We start from the raw sequence: 12,795 nt of genomic DNA, 5'->3' as shown, positions 1-12,795 counted from the left end.
AGCCTACACACAGTTTTCATACATTTTATAACAACAGTTAAAGCAACTGATATCATTACAGTCTTTAGGACATGGATTTTTTGGGACAGGTGTGATGACTGCCTTTTTCCACATTGCTGGTACAGTGTTTGTATCTACTGACCTCTGAAAAAATTGGGCACCAAGCAGGTGTTAGTTCCTCCGCACACATCTTTAATAAAAATGCGGAAATGCCATCTGGGCGTGTGGCCTTGTCGACAGTGACACTTTTAAAAACATTTTCAACATCCTTGGGGTCAATTGAAATCCTATCTGCCCCGACAGTGGGAATGTTTTCCACACTTTAACATTCTGTAGATGTTTTTTTACAGTGTGAACCCCTTAACATTCAGACACTCCTCTCCTCATCGTTATGACCAGAGACAATGAATACCAGCTGAAGGGTTCTTTTACCTGATTGTTGAGAATTTCCAGGTTTCGGAGGGTGGCGGCATTGAGATTCATCCCCTCTGACGCACAGGAGAGACGTCGAAATGAGCTACACAGAACAACACAGATGTTTAAAGTACAGCCATGAAATGATCAATGTATCCATTAGTGAGAGAGAGAGAGAGAGGTTTTAGAGTTTTATGATTGTAGTGACAACTTCAATCCAAGCAGGACTGTCACAAAAACTGCTCAAAAACTGAAAAAACACACAGACAAAAGACACCTGTATTCCTGTGAAGCATTAAAAAATGTAAAGGTCACATATTATCCTCCTTTTCATCAAGTTTAACAAGTCTCAGAGCTCCCCAAATCATATCTGTGAAGTTTCCTGCCAAAAATCCACTCTGATTCTGTATTTGATCATGAACCCCTCTATTTCAGCCCTGCTCAGAAATGGCTGTTTCTGTGTCTGTAGCTTTAAATGTAAATGAGCTCAGTCTGACCACGCCCCCTCTCTGGAAAGGTTTGGGTGGTTTGTGCTTTCTTTCAACATGCCCTATTGTTTACGGTGAAAAGGCAGACTTAGAGGGCAAAACAAACACCTAGATGTGGGAGTGTCACCCACCTGGGGGAGGGGTTACTGCCCTCTGTGATGTCACAAAGGGGAAATCTGAAAACCGCCTGTTTGAGCACACACTTTCTGAAAAGTGAAGCAGGTAAAACACAGAGAGGATGGACTTTTCCCATTATTGGGGCCCTTATATGGGACAATTAATTATTCCAGGATTAGGGCTGAAAATAACTTACAACTATTATTATTGCAAGAAAGACTTCCCAGAGTCCACAGTGCTGTCTTCTAACATTTGTTGTTATAGTAATGTAGACGTATATGTTATTATTTCCAGATTGTTCAACCAGAAATATTAAACCCACAGTTGCTCAGTTAACTAATTAAAGCATAAAAAGCAGCAAAGTTTCATACTACTGCAAGGAAAAGTGACTGTAACAGGCACTCCATTACAAATATAGTAGTAGGAATAATAGTACTTTCTACCTATTGCATTCTCAGCTACATTCTGGACTTCAATGACAATGAAGACTACTGGGTATTGTGTTTTTGTGTAACCAGAGTGTGTGTACTTTAGTCTGCAAGTACCTTTCACTTCTAAGAACTCTTTCCAGATTGAATTCTTGAAGGTAGTGGATGAGCGGCCCCAGGCAGCAGATCACAACACCCTCCAAGGACGCCACATTGGACAGAGAGCGAGAGCCTGGAGGACGCAGACACACAAACATGACACACATTTTACAATGTAGGCAAAGGCCCAGTCTTCACATACATCCAGGGCTTTTCAGTGGAATAGCTGTCTTGGTCTCGATAAATGTATATATAAGACAGGGGGAAAAAAAAGAAGCAAATGGAGGAACAAACACACACCTTTCTCCTGGCTGTGGCAGTAGAACTCTGTGCATGTGTTCATTGCTGAGGCGAACTCAAACTGAGCGCTGTCCCTCAGCTCGACTCTCACTCGGTCATCAGCCTGAGCACTGGAGGACAACAAGATGTCAGACTGCTTGTGTCTGTATAAACTGTAGGAAACACACCATATGATATCCCTGTCTGAGATTTTTTTAATATATACAACAAACCTGCTACATATATATCTGTGGTTTTTGTTCACTTAGACTTTATGGTCACACGTGCAAAACACACATACATATACACAGCTTTCACTGCATCTCCCTGTAGCACCATCGCATCTCTCTATCGCTCCATTCACTTTCTCTATATTGCTGCTTTCAAGGATGCAGTTGCTTTGTTCACTCTGTTGTTGCCAGGGCAACCAAGGTAAACACGTGGCTCTGGACCCAGTGCTAGAGAATTTCCTTATTCTGTTTTATAATGCTTAAACACGCACACACACACACACACACACACACACACACACACACACACACACACACACACACACACACACACACACACACACACACACACACACACACACACACACACACACACACACACACACACACACACACACACACACACACACACACACACACACACACACACACACACACACACACACACACACACACACACACACGAACACACACACACACACACACACACACACACACACACACACACACGAACACACACACACACACACACACACACGAACACACACACACACACAAAAGAATCATCATGTTTCACCTCACGGTCAAATTGGGAGTTAATGCTGTATGAAAGTGATCAATAAAGAGCATTTTTGTGCAGTAAAACTGTGATCATTAATCACTCTAGCAGTCAGTTCAAGCACATTATGAGGTTTACATCAACAATGACAATTGCTTGTATTGATCCAGGGGCAGGGTTGTGCAGTGACGCATTTCTGCAGAGCCATGACAGGACCCAGCACTATGAAGCTGTGTCTAAGAATGTTTTACTCTGGTTTCAGAAGCATAAAGAAATGCAAAGCCAGGCACTGCTTCAGGCTTATGCAAACAAATGACCATGGGTTTAAGTTGTGCTACTAACTCATGTCAAATGAAAGGGTTGGTTAACTTTAAACTTTAAATGATAAACATATTCTCAGTGGCTGAGCGGTTAAACAATTGATTTGGTTTTCGTCCTGTTAAGTAAAAGAATGTTATTTTTTTAAATGTCAGTAGCATCGAAAAATCCCATTTCAACTTCAGTCTACAGCTTTTGCTGCTGGCTGTTAAACTCCTTTTAGAACTAAGCACAAAACATGCACGTCTATTCATGCTTAATTCTGAAGTAAGGATGTTAACTTGCACACAACTATAAGCTAATAGTGTGTGTATAATATATTCAATGTTTATCGTCTTAGTTCGGCAAGTTAGCATGCTAGAAGTAAGCTATAGACTTCAGTTGGTTATTAGTAGTAAACCATGCATCCTATCGGTACCACAAATTTCTATATAACATTTTATAGAAAACCTCAATATGGTGAGCCGGTTTGCTGAGTGATTAGTTTGTGCGCCCACATCAAAGCGTACAGCTCAGTTTCGAATCTGACCTGTGGCTCCTTTCACAATATGTCATTCCCCATTCTAGCTCACCCCAAGTCTCAACTCCATCCACTGTCCTGTGGCATCAAAAGCTCAAAAATAAATCTTAAAAATAAAGAAAACCATAATATAGTTGTTGAGATATCTCATTCAAAATCCATACATCTAAACCTCATGATGGTGCAAAGTGGAAAGAGAAGGAACCACCAAAGTCATTGAAATGAAACCTCTGTGGAGCAAAACATTTCTGCACAATACTTTTTGCAAATCAATTACAGAGATGTTGAGATATTTCATTAGATAACATGTTAATTGCTGGTGGTGCTGGATGATAAATCAGAGCATTACCTCAGTGAGTCAGTAACACTCATCCTGCAAACAATCAAGATAGTATTCCTTCAAAGGTTTTACAGTTATCAATGTTTACACAGTGGCTGAGAGATGATGATAAAGAGATGCTGCAGTTAGTAATTACAGACAACAATGAAATCTCAAATGTGAAAAATGGAATTCCTTTTGCCTCCACTTTATTTTGGATGCAGCTAATAACTCAGATATCTTAAAGGAATATCTACTAAATTCACGTCTTTCATCACAGCTCGACACCATTACAGATTTGTTACAGGGGGTTTCACTCTTATTGCAGCGTTGAAGTATTGGATGTTACACATTTGTTCTTTTGGATCATTTTAAAAAGCTCAGAGCGCTGTTATGATGATCATTAATCAAAAGAAAGGACAGCTAAAGGTTAAGTTGCAGATGTTGCGACCCGCAGATCAGAGGTTAATGTTCACAACAGATTAAGGTCCTTGATTAGTATCTATTGCTGCAGCAGGGTGGACACAAAGCTCTGAGAGCGGCCATGGAAATCCATCCTCATGTGAAACAAATGATGTCTTCTGGTGCGCCATGTGTGCTTGTGTGGATCTATCCGGAGGCATGTCTCCTTGTGTGTCCTACCATACATGCAGGATGTTATTTTGACTTGGAAAAAGCGTCATTCATTAATTTATAATCAAGGAAGTGATAGCATTTTGGGTTGAAAGAATCATCTGGTGAGTGTTTCAGTCACTCTAACCCCTTAACTGCTCTGATCCTAACTCATGACTCCAGGCTGAGAATGAGTAAAACAACCAATAATACACCTAGCTACTACCATTCTCCCTGGGACTCATTACCTGCCGCTCCATGGACACATAAATAAATCCTGTTGCCAGGGGGCCCGTCTCGTCAGCCCACCCAGGGGACACAGAGGCTGCCGAGCTAACGTCAGCAGCCATAAAAATCCTGTTTTAAATGTTCATCCCAGTTCTTCTAGCTGTAGTATTTCTTAAAGGGTTAGAGTGACTTTACTATGATGTTCTGTCTGATATCAATAAAACATCTTTTTTGGAACATTGATGGAGTTTAGGAGTTACACTCTCAATTCGATGAATCCTGAACGAGGAGAGAACTATCATGAAGGAGAATATCTTGGAAGGTTTTAAGTGATGAATAATAATAGTCATGGGCCTGGCAGAGTGAATATTGTGTGTGCATATAGACGTGATCAATTTTCTTTCTGAGCTTCGCGGACAAAGGTGCCCTGTATTTGTAAGATTCAGGCTACAAATTGAGATGAGCCTTGTCTCTGAAGAGCACAACGCTAGAGAGCAGTGATGGCAAACACAATAATTGGGCTGCCCTTTACACGCCTATCTCAGCTATAATCACTCAACATGGTCGGCTGAAGAAAAGGTGAAGAGGGAGAGAGAAAGACAGAAAGGAATGAATACAGATTAATCCAATTTTCCTAGGACGAAAAATGAATATAAAAAAAAAAAAAGGCAAAATGAGAAATGTGGACCATCCCATTCATCCAACCACATCCTTTCCTGATCAAATCAGCTCAGCTCCCCCTCCCACTCCCTTGTTTCATTTTTACAGCTTAGCAAAAAATCACATGCAGACCCCGGAGGAACGGCACCCAATGTTGAGAACACGCTGCTTGCAGGCTGTCAGCAACAGGTTTAATGAATACACCAGTACAAAGTCAGAGTTGCTGGCACTGTTAGTCACCAGACGAACAAAGGGAAAGGATGTAACTGGTTTTGATCTTGCAGTTCACCCTGCTGACTGAACGCAGTAAATGAAAGTCTGTATCTGTATCTGTCTCAGTTGAAGCTTGTTAGTCCAACATTAACGCTGACGACTCCCTGTTGAAGCTCGTGTGCTCATGCTGAGCTCATGATTTTACTGCAGCCTAATGTCGACAATCAATTTCACTGATGGTTTGAGCCTGACTGTGAATACTCATCTATGAGTTAAAGGTTAGGTTCACAATATTTAAAGTCTGTCTACAAAACAACACTTAGGTAATCCAGGTGAATAATACAAGATTAAGCTTGCTGTTCACATTCCTCATATTTATATTAGGGCCTGACCGATATTTTTGGGGCCATTACCAATATTGACACTGGGGAGGAAAAAAGATCCAATTCTGATAGAAAGGCCGATATCTTTCTTAGAGATAGATAGATATAGATATACACATTTATTGCATGGATCCCTCAAATGCAGTTATCAAACACTTGTGGAAAAGATATATAACTAAGAGAAGGTGGTCACTCGACTGGAAAGGACCAGTGCATGTGCATGCATCACCACTTGACACTCTGGAGGTTTATAATGTTTGTTTTGATCATGTAGCACACTCTGCTGGTGACAACCAGAAAGCGTTCTGCTCGTGTTATTCAAGGATACTCTAAAAATGCTATTTGACTAGTGAATAAGTCTTTTAATATCAGTACATATCTGCGATAAAATGGGCCGATAACGATAGTCACTGGACATGATAATATTGGCCGATATTATCATTGTAAGTTAAACCTCTTATCATGCTTCTTCCTTCTTCTTTTCACTGCTGTATGACAATATCCTGCTCTTCTTCAACTTGTATCTGTCTGTCAGTAAATTAAAATCTATCATTTCATTCATCTATCCATGTCACCTTTCCACCAATCATTCTGCATTCCATAAACTTCTAAATAAACTAAATACATTTGAAGTGTTGTAAAGAAAATCTTATGTTCATTGTAGAACTGGGATATGTTTTACATCTATTGACAAATGCAGGTTTGACTCTGTTTAGCGCTGCAGTCAGATGAAGCCAGAGTGCTGCTGAGGGCTTTAATCAAATCACCTCAGTGAACCACATTGATTTCCTCATTCAGACCATTCCACAAGCTCTGGAATGAAACAGACTGTACTGAGTGTACACAGATAAGCAAAGTAAGGTAGATAGTAAAGATAGTCAATGGGTCAATACTGCCCCCTAGTGCCCAGACAGCACATTACCTTGCATTTGCAATGCTCTGCAGGAGTCTGTGGGTTTGTTCTGAGAGGTCAGAGGGCACAAGAATCTCCACAGGGCTGATCTTTAGGACACGAGCCTCTAGCTCAGAGCGAGACTGACTATCAGGGAAACAGTCCAGTAACACGTCTCCTGTGCTGGGCTGAACTGCCTGAACAGACACACAACAATTTAGGAAGGTCAATCAAACAGTAATACACTTTTTATATAGTGAATTTGTGAGAATGCATGTTAAGAAACAATGAATACTTTTAATTAGGTAATGAAAACATTATAATATTTAAAAGTATTGTTTTCTTTTTAACATAGCTGATACCAACTCTAAAATGTACTTCATGGATCAATTATTGTTTCACTTTATTCTCAGTAACAGGGCTGGGTTATATATTACAGCACATGTTATTTTCTGATATTGTTATGCATGCATACCATTTAGTTTCTCGTATTTGCAATCCAAAGCAAATCCCCAATGGATGTGCCATTTGGGGGGAACTTGATCACATTAGTTTGAAAGACCACAGAGGTTTAATGGAAAGATAATTTGTTTTAAACAGGATCAGGAAATGTCGGACAACTGACCAAATTCCAGTTTGTGCTGTAAAACATCAACAGATACGATAATGTCACCTCATCAACTTCTGTGAGAACTAATGAAAATTGTTCATCAGTGTGTTTGAATGCAGTTCTCAGCAAACTCACCACCAGCCCAACAGTGAGCTGCTTCTTCAGTTTATCCCAGTTCTCACTGATACACAGCAGGAAGCTGTCAGGAGGGTCCGACACCACATCTCCACAAGCCCCCTGCTCCCCTTCCCCCAGCCTGCAGACGGGGTTCACATCTACAAAAAAAACTGTCAAGGAAAACGCTTCATACAAACAGAGAGAGAAAACACTTTTTAAGAACTCACAATAACAGACACTAACAGCTTGTCAGGATACCCTCTCCCACCAGAGTGGACTTGGTGTACAGAGCACTGAGCTGACGACTGAATAGAGCATTCTTATTGGCTCCTGAGGCCTTTATCGCAGACGTCTCTGTTTGTTTTACTACACCCACCTAAAAAAACAAAAGACAAAAATAAATAAGGACAAACAAAAAAAAAACACACGTCCGATCAGCTTTAAAATAGGAACTGGTTGTTTCATACCTTGTGTCCGTGAGACACCAACCGTCGTACATGAACAAACAGACGGTGTGTGGGGATGCTGCACGTCATGAAGTTGTGATCCAGATGACAGAAGATGTTTAGCTCCTTTGCTGCGATCTGTTCAAACACACACACAAGTTTATTTCCAGAAGGATTCTAAATGACTCTTGTGCAGGCTTTTAAATACCCCTTTAACCTTCCCCTTCATCCCTACCTGTTGACCAGTTGTGATGTCAGACTTGTTAGACACGCCTTCACCTCCATGTTACCTGGCCGACAAACCAGCCCACCTTGCATGTGCCATATTGGCTGATAAACACATACGTGGAGGCATTTGATTGGTTGTCCCTACCTTTTTGATTTTTTTTTTTTTACCTTTCCTTCAATTGTGTACCCACCCTATTTAAATGATGTTTGTTAATCTGTTTCTTGATGACCCTGATGAAGGCCACGAGCCGAAACGCGTCGGTCTAAATTGTTAATAAAGTTGATCTTCTTACTACAAGTGTTGCTGGAGCATTTTGACCTCTTCCAAACACACACACAGGCAAGAGTGTTTCCTCAACCTCTTCTTCCTTTCATTGAGAAAATCATTTCTGACATGTTCTTTTAAGTTAAATTGTGGGTCTTAAAGTAATGCACATGAAAATAACATTTTAAGAATTAAGTGCTAAAAATGTTTAAATCCAGAAAATAAAAATCTTTGGGGGGGGGGGGGGGGCAATGTTTCATTTGCAACTTCAACTTTAATAATGTTTGATCACTATAGAAAAATGCATGTTCTCATGTATTTTTTTAAGTGGTTGAAATTACTTTCAAAGCACTTGGACAAGTTTTCTGAACAGCTTTTGAACGGTAACTTCCCTGAAGGGCATCTGTAACATATATGGTTTCTGGCTCTCACCTCGGCATCGTCTCCAAAGAACCGGTACTTGTACCCACACTCCACAGCCAACAGCACATCTTTATGCTGCTGTTTCAACTGGATGACCTGCTGTTCCAGGGGAGTGTATGTGCTCTTTGAGCGTCTGGAGGGGGCGCTAGAGTCTGCTGGAGGACTAGGCTCTGAACACCTTCTATCGTCTCCTCCTCCTCTAGCTCCTTCTCCTGGCTTGGCAAACTGGGAAAAGCGGAACGCCTGTGAAAAGAAAAAATACATTTCTGCTTCCTTCTCAAAGCTTTAGTTCTCTAGTTAAGAGTTCCTTAACTTAAAGTTTAGTTCCTTTAAGTGAGGACAGAAGACATTTAAACTTTTAAACTTTAGCCTGAGTTGCATATATCATATATGAAACTGTATTGTGGGCTCATGTTTTTTTTGTATGGGTGGGATATGCATGTATATATGTGTTGTGTTGTGTGTTTGTATGTATGCTGGCTGCTGGAACACCTATATTTCCCTGCTGGGATGAATAAAGTATATCTTATCTTATCTTAAGATGTCATGGCGCTGTGCGAGTTACGACTAGCATTAAGCGGTCTCCTTGGTTGTATTTCATCAGGTTGTGTTGCCCTGTCCTGTGTATCTTTACTTGTTGAGTTTTTGTCCACTGCTGTAAATCAAAATCAAAAAATGCATGTGAAGCCAAATTTCATTTCATTGAATTGCCAAGACATTATACAACAATATGGTGAAACAGACTAACTCTAACTCTTGGCATGATGGTGACCAAACATTTTACTAAATAGTCTTAGGTTATTACCTACATTTGATGTCCAAGCAGTATGAATTAGATTACGTCTAAGAAATATATTTTCATTGTGCCCATGTTGTTTCTTTTAACTTGTGAAAACAGTGAAGAACTTGGGACCAGGGACCGGCCTTAGGATGCAGGGTGAATACATTCTCTGATCACAGAGGGATTGATGTGATGGAGCCAACATTTATATTTCTTACCTGTCTTGGAGCAGACAGCCCTGAACGCTCCTGTTTGTTTTCCTGTTCTTTTTCCTCCTCTTCTCCATCCTCGTGCACCTCCTCTGTCAGCTGCCTGTTTTGACTGCTATGTAGATCTGTTTTGTCCGGACGAGGAAAAGTGCTGCTCCCTTGGTCACATATTTCAACACTAGCACCTTCTGTCCTCGTTTTCGTCCTTTGATCAGCACTGTGCTCAACACTGAAACTTTTCAGCTTCTCCAAGGTAGAGGAGCAGAGGCGGTCTGCTCCTCGAGGTGATGACAGCGTGCTCTCTAAAGAGACAATAAAGTTATTTGTGATTATATTGTTAATACATCGATATCCCAATTGTTGATAACATACTCTTTTGTTTACATTAACTTCACCGGGCATATATTTCTGCATCCAGCCGTGAGACTGATATTGTGTCATGTTGTGGCAATCTGTGGTTAACTTTTTCATCTTAAAGAAATAATGCACCCTAAGAAGCAATAATTGAAACTACTCAAACGTGCAGCATCATGAATAAACATGAACACAGTTTATGATGCATAGTCTTACCTTTAGTGCTTTGACAGGAGGCCGCATCAGAAACTAAATTCACCCCCACTTGCTGGTCTTGTAGAGAAAGCTTGGCTCGTTTTGTTGGCAATCCAAAATCCTCATTAGGGGAAAGTTTTTGCTGCAGGACAAAGGCACTTAAAAGTTCAAGAATTCGCTTTAATAGAATCGTATTATCTGAATGAGTGTGTGTGTGTATGTGGATTATTACAAGTGCACACCTCACCTTGCCTCTTGAGACCTGGTGTACTGCAGGATTTGGATTAATCCCGCACTGAGTGTTGGAGGCACTGCTGCTGCTCAGGCCTCCGAAGTACTTGCTAATGGAGGTCTGAGTGTTGCAGGACTTCTTCTGAGCCTTTGGCATGTTTATAATTCGCCCTTATAATAAATACATTATGATCAAAATCTATGGAAATCTGTGCAGACCACAGACTGTAAAAATTACGGTTGCAGACACGCAGCTGGACGAGGGCAGCGAGAGAGACCTCAGCTTACCCGGCTTTTCAAAACACAGCGGCGCATGTGCTGAGATCACTCACAGGCGCGTAAATGACGCAACCAGCGTCAAGCCAATCAGGAGACACGGATGCTTTCAGTTTACAGTTTTTAGAAATGAATCGCCAGTGCTGACAATTTGAATCAACATTGTGCCGTTTTTTTTTTTGTGCACTTTGTCAGATTGCAAGTGCCGTCTACTGGATGTCCTGTAGTGAATTCTCTTCTGTGATGAAATGCAGCCCTCACAACAAACAGAAGAGCTGTCGTATTTAAACCTATGATTTAAACTGGGTCAAAATCTGGACTGCCTGGTATTCACGCTCAAGCGCATGGCTTTGAACATTTGAATCTCTCTTTTAAATACTATTTCACATAGTTTCATCATATTGTTGTGCTTTCATTATGAAACTTGTTATTTTTCTTCCTGTTTCGCTGTGTTTAAACTAAGAGGGGTCACCGGTGTGTCGGTCTAAAAAAAGCACGACCAATGTAATACTTTCTAGGCATAATAGTGTGCAACAAAGTTATGCAATAAAGCTATTACAGAGCCATGATTTCTGTGGGGGAAAATGCCTTTATTACTTAACACTCCAATCGAGAGCCGATTAACATATCACATCAGAGTGTTTAAAACGACGACAGAAACAAATGCTTGTTTGGGAGCGATTAGTGAGTTACTTCTCTCACTACTGAGAATGATTATATTAACTACACAAATGTAGGCTATCCATTTAAAGTTGATCAACTATCCTAATTTAGAACCAGTCAGATGTTGGGATCTTTATGTGTAGGCCTAGACGAGGCCAGTGATCAAACAGATCACACTGTCTATAGGAGTTATAGGAGGTCAATGGTTAACAAATGAATCAGCGAGTAAGGTCACTTTAGTTAAACTTCTCTGTTTCAAACACATGGTCCATGACTTGAGTTTGTGTTACTCTGTCTACTGACAGGGTGCAGGTTATTTAGAGAACAAACAGGAGGAAGTGGAAGTGCTTGTGTGTGCATGTCTAGATTGCAAATTAGGTAAGTGCAAATGTTTGTACATACATGTGAACATTAGTCCCATAACCTTTTTCTTCATTTACCCCCCACAAAAAAGGTATTTGCTACCTGTGTTACGACTCGGCATGAGAGTACGGACTCAAAAAAAAACACGACTCCTAACACAGAAGCACAATCCAAACAGTTCTTTAATTGTGCAACAAAAAAACACAATGTCAAAAGGTCAGTGGAAGTGAGTGTCCAAAAAAACCTCAAGGGAGAGACGACAACGAGCAGGCAGGCCAAACAAGAATAATACCACAGAGAGATATTGTATACTCAGGCGACAAGTGCTGAAAGACCGGAATAGATATACTGCTGATGATGATTTAGATTGTCTGCACCTGGGCTGCCTGCGGAGAAAACCACGCCCACCTGCCCTCACATGGCACTTTTTCAAACCAAACCCATGACCAAACTCTACACCCTCCCCCTCCGTGACGAAGTCACACTCGCAGCTGAGTGAAGTCCCCTTCATCAAGGTCCACATTACTCCTGTGTTGGTTTCTCTGCACTGGCTCCCTATAAAATCTAGATTAGAATTCAAGATCCTTCTTCTCACCTACAAAGCGCTAAATGGCCAGGCACCATCTTATCTTAAGGAGCTACTAGTGCCGTACTATCCTTAGAGAACATTACAGTCCCAGAATGCAGGCCTGCTAGTGGTACCTACAGTCTCTAAATGTACTGTGGGAGGTAAAGCCTTCAGTTATCAGGCTCCTCTGCTCTGGAATCATCTTCCAGCCGGGGTCCAGGAGGCAGACACAGTCTGTATTTTTAAGAATAGACTTAAAACTTTCCTTTTTGATAAATCTTATAGTTAGTGCTGGTGCTGGTGTAGA

At 40.9% G+C, this 12,795-nt stretch overlaps 1 protein-coding gene across 1 annotated transcript in view; it reads right to left on the bottom strand.

Annotated features, from left to right (window-relative positions):
- Window positions 1–10,947, bottom strand: part of msh3 (mutS homolog 3 (E. coli)) — a 43,231-nt gene extending 32,284 nt beyond the window's left edge. The window contains exons 1-11 of the mRNA XM_020647446.3: window positions 10,635–10,947; window positions 10,409–10,529; window positions 9,848–10,140; window positions 8,858–9,091; window positions 7,954–8,070; window positions 7,745–7,862; window positions 7,505–7,644; window positions 6,790–6,956; window positions 1,847–1,956; window positions 1,565–1,679; window positions 433–517 (exon numbers count right to left, since the gene is read on the bottom strand). Coding sequence (XP_020503102.2) covers window positions 433–517; window positions 1,565–1,679; window positions 1,847–1,956; window positions 6,790–6,956; window positions 7,505–7,644; window positions 7,745–7,862; window positions 7,954–8,070; window positions 8,858–9,091; window positions 9,848–10,140; window positions 10,409–10,529; window positions 10,635–10,775 — 1,641 coding nt within the window. The 5' untranslated portion in view covers window positions 10,776–10,947. The remainder of the gene's footprint in view (window positions 1–432; window positions 518–1,564; window positions 1,680–1,846; window positions 1,957–6,789; window positions 6,957–7,504; window positions 7,645–7,744; window positions 7,863–7,953; window positions 8,071–8,857; window positions 9,092–9,847; window positions 10,141–10,408; window positions 10,530–10,634) is intronic.
- Between the last annotated feature and the right edge of the window lie 1,848 nt (window positions 10,948–12,795).

Source organism: Labrus bergylta, chromosome 2 (genome assembly GCF_963930695.1).
Source record: "Labrus bergylta chromosome 2, fLabBer1.1, whole genome shotgun sequence".
Lineage (NCBI taxonomy): Eukaryota > Metazoa > Chordata > Actinopteri > Labriformes > Labridae > Labrus > Labrus bergylta.
The sequence above is the reverse complement of the archived record's forward strand: the minus strand, read 5'-3'. Positions and strand labels throughout refer to the sequence as shown.